A 1,367-nucleotide genomic window follows, 5' to 3' on the forward strand; every position below is an offset into this window, starting at 1 on the left:
AGGGTGGTCCCTCTGTGGGTCACTGTGGGTCACTGTGAGAGGGTAGTGGGCACTTCAGACTGGCTCTACTGAAGGGAGTGAGAGGTGGCCCCACACCCTTCTTCTAGAGGCTTCTCTATGGCCGGCCTGCCTCGTGCCAGAGGGGTTCACCATCCCTCGTGCTCTCAGATGAGTATCATTGACCCTGATGTCCAGGTTGGCTTTTGGCAGCGTCTCTTCTAGGAAACCTGACTCACCACCTGCCTGTCCAAGCCTGGGCTGGGCACTTCAGCCACAATCCCAGACGACTGGCACTGCCAGGATGAGCCCAAGAGGCTAGGTAGACAGATAACAGCCCAGCTTGAAGGCAAGTCCATGCCAGAGCTCTGGAGGCAAAGGGGACGGCACTTGAAATGGCAGCCATCAGGACAGGGCACGCCCAAGTTGTCAGCTCTTGCATTGGAGCAGAATTGAGCACAGGAGGTATACAGACTGGACAGGGAGGCAGACGGTACAGTCTGAGGCCCATCACTTGGATGGCCACACGAGGGGCCTGGGGCTAGTGCTGGGGTGACTGGGGTCAAGGGCCCTCAGACAGCGCTCCTTGCTGGAGAAAGAGCTGGTGGGACTGGGCATGCGACCAGGACCTGCCACCAAGGTTCATCCCCAGCTCTGCCCTGGCCTTGCTGCACAGGCCAGCAAGCCTGACCCGCGGGGGCCTGTGCTGTTCCATGAGTGCAAAGTGCTGGCTGCACAGTGGTGTGACTCAAAAGTCAGGGCTTGTAGGAGAAAAGAGGTGTGGTCGGGGTCCGGCAGAGGGCTTGTAGCGTGCGTGGCCCAGCAGTGTGCTGACACGACTACTGGATGGCCCGGAAGGTGAAGAGGGGCAGGGTGGAGGGCATCAGTATGAAGCGGTAGACCATCTTTATGTCCTCTTGCTCCAGTGTCTCCACCAGGAAGTTCTTCAGCACCTAGGACAGAGGCAGGGTTCCACCTGGCCCCAGCCTGCCCTGCCTTCCAGGGCCCTGAGGCTGGGCGCCCCAGAACGAAGCCAGGGGTCCCCGGCCAGGCTGTCCACCCGTGCCCCTCGCGGCCCACTCACATGGTGCAGCAGGAGCAGCATCTCCACCTCGGCCACGCGCCGCCCAAGGCACTGGCGTACGCCAAAGCCAAAGGCCAGGTGCGGGAATCTGCTTCCAGAGCCCTGGCGGTCCAGCCAGCGCTGGGGGTGATAGCTCTCAGGCCTGGCGAACACGGCGGGGTTTCGACCCAGGGAATAGAGTAGGACCTTCACCAGCGTCTGCAGCAGCGGGAAGGGGCCAATGTCAGCTGGCCCCTGGGTGAAGTTCGGCGGGGCTCCAGGGCCTCACTCACCCCAGCTGGGATGT

At 62.0% G+C, this 1,367-nt stretch overlaps 1 protein-coding gene across 1 annotated transcript in view; it reads right to left on the reverse strand.

Moving 5' to 3' along the window:
• Positions 1–836: 836 nt before the first annotated feature.
• Positions 837–1,367, reverse strand: part of LOC105004280 (cytochrome P450 11B1, mitochondrial-like) — a 4,984-nt gene continuing 4,453 nt past the window's right edge. Inside the window, exons 3-4 of the mRNA XM_010861841.1 lie at positions 1,082–1,279; positions 837–950 (exon numbers count right to left, since the gene is read on the reverse strand). Coding sequence (XP_010860143.1) covers positions 837–950; positions 1,082–1,279 — 312 coding nt within the window. The remainder of the gene's footprint in view (positions 951–1,081; positions 1,280–1,367) is intronic.

The sequence above is a fragment of the Bison bison genome, unplaced genomic scaffold (assembly GCF_000754665.1).
Source record: "Bison bison bison isolate TAMUID 2011002044 unplaced genomic scaffold, Bison_UMD1.0 scf7180017858024, whole genome shotgun sequence".
NCBI classification, from domain to species: Eukaryota; Metazoa; Chordata; class Mammalia; order Artiodactyla; family Bovidae; genus Bison; species Bison bison.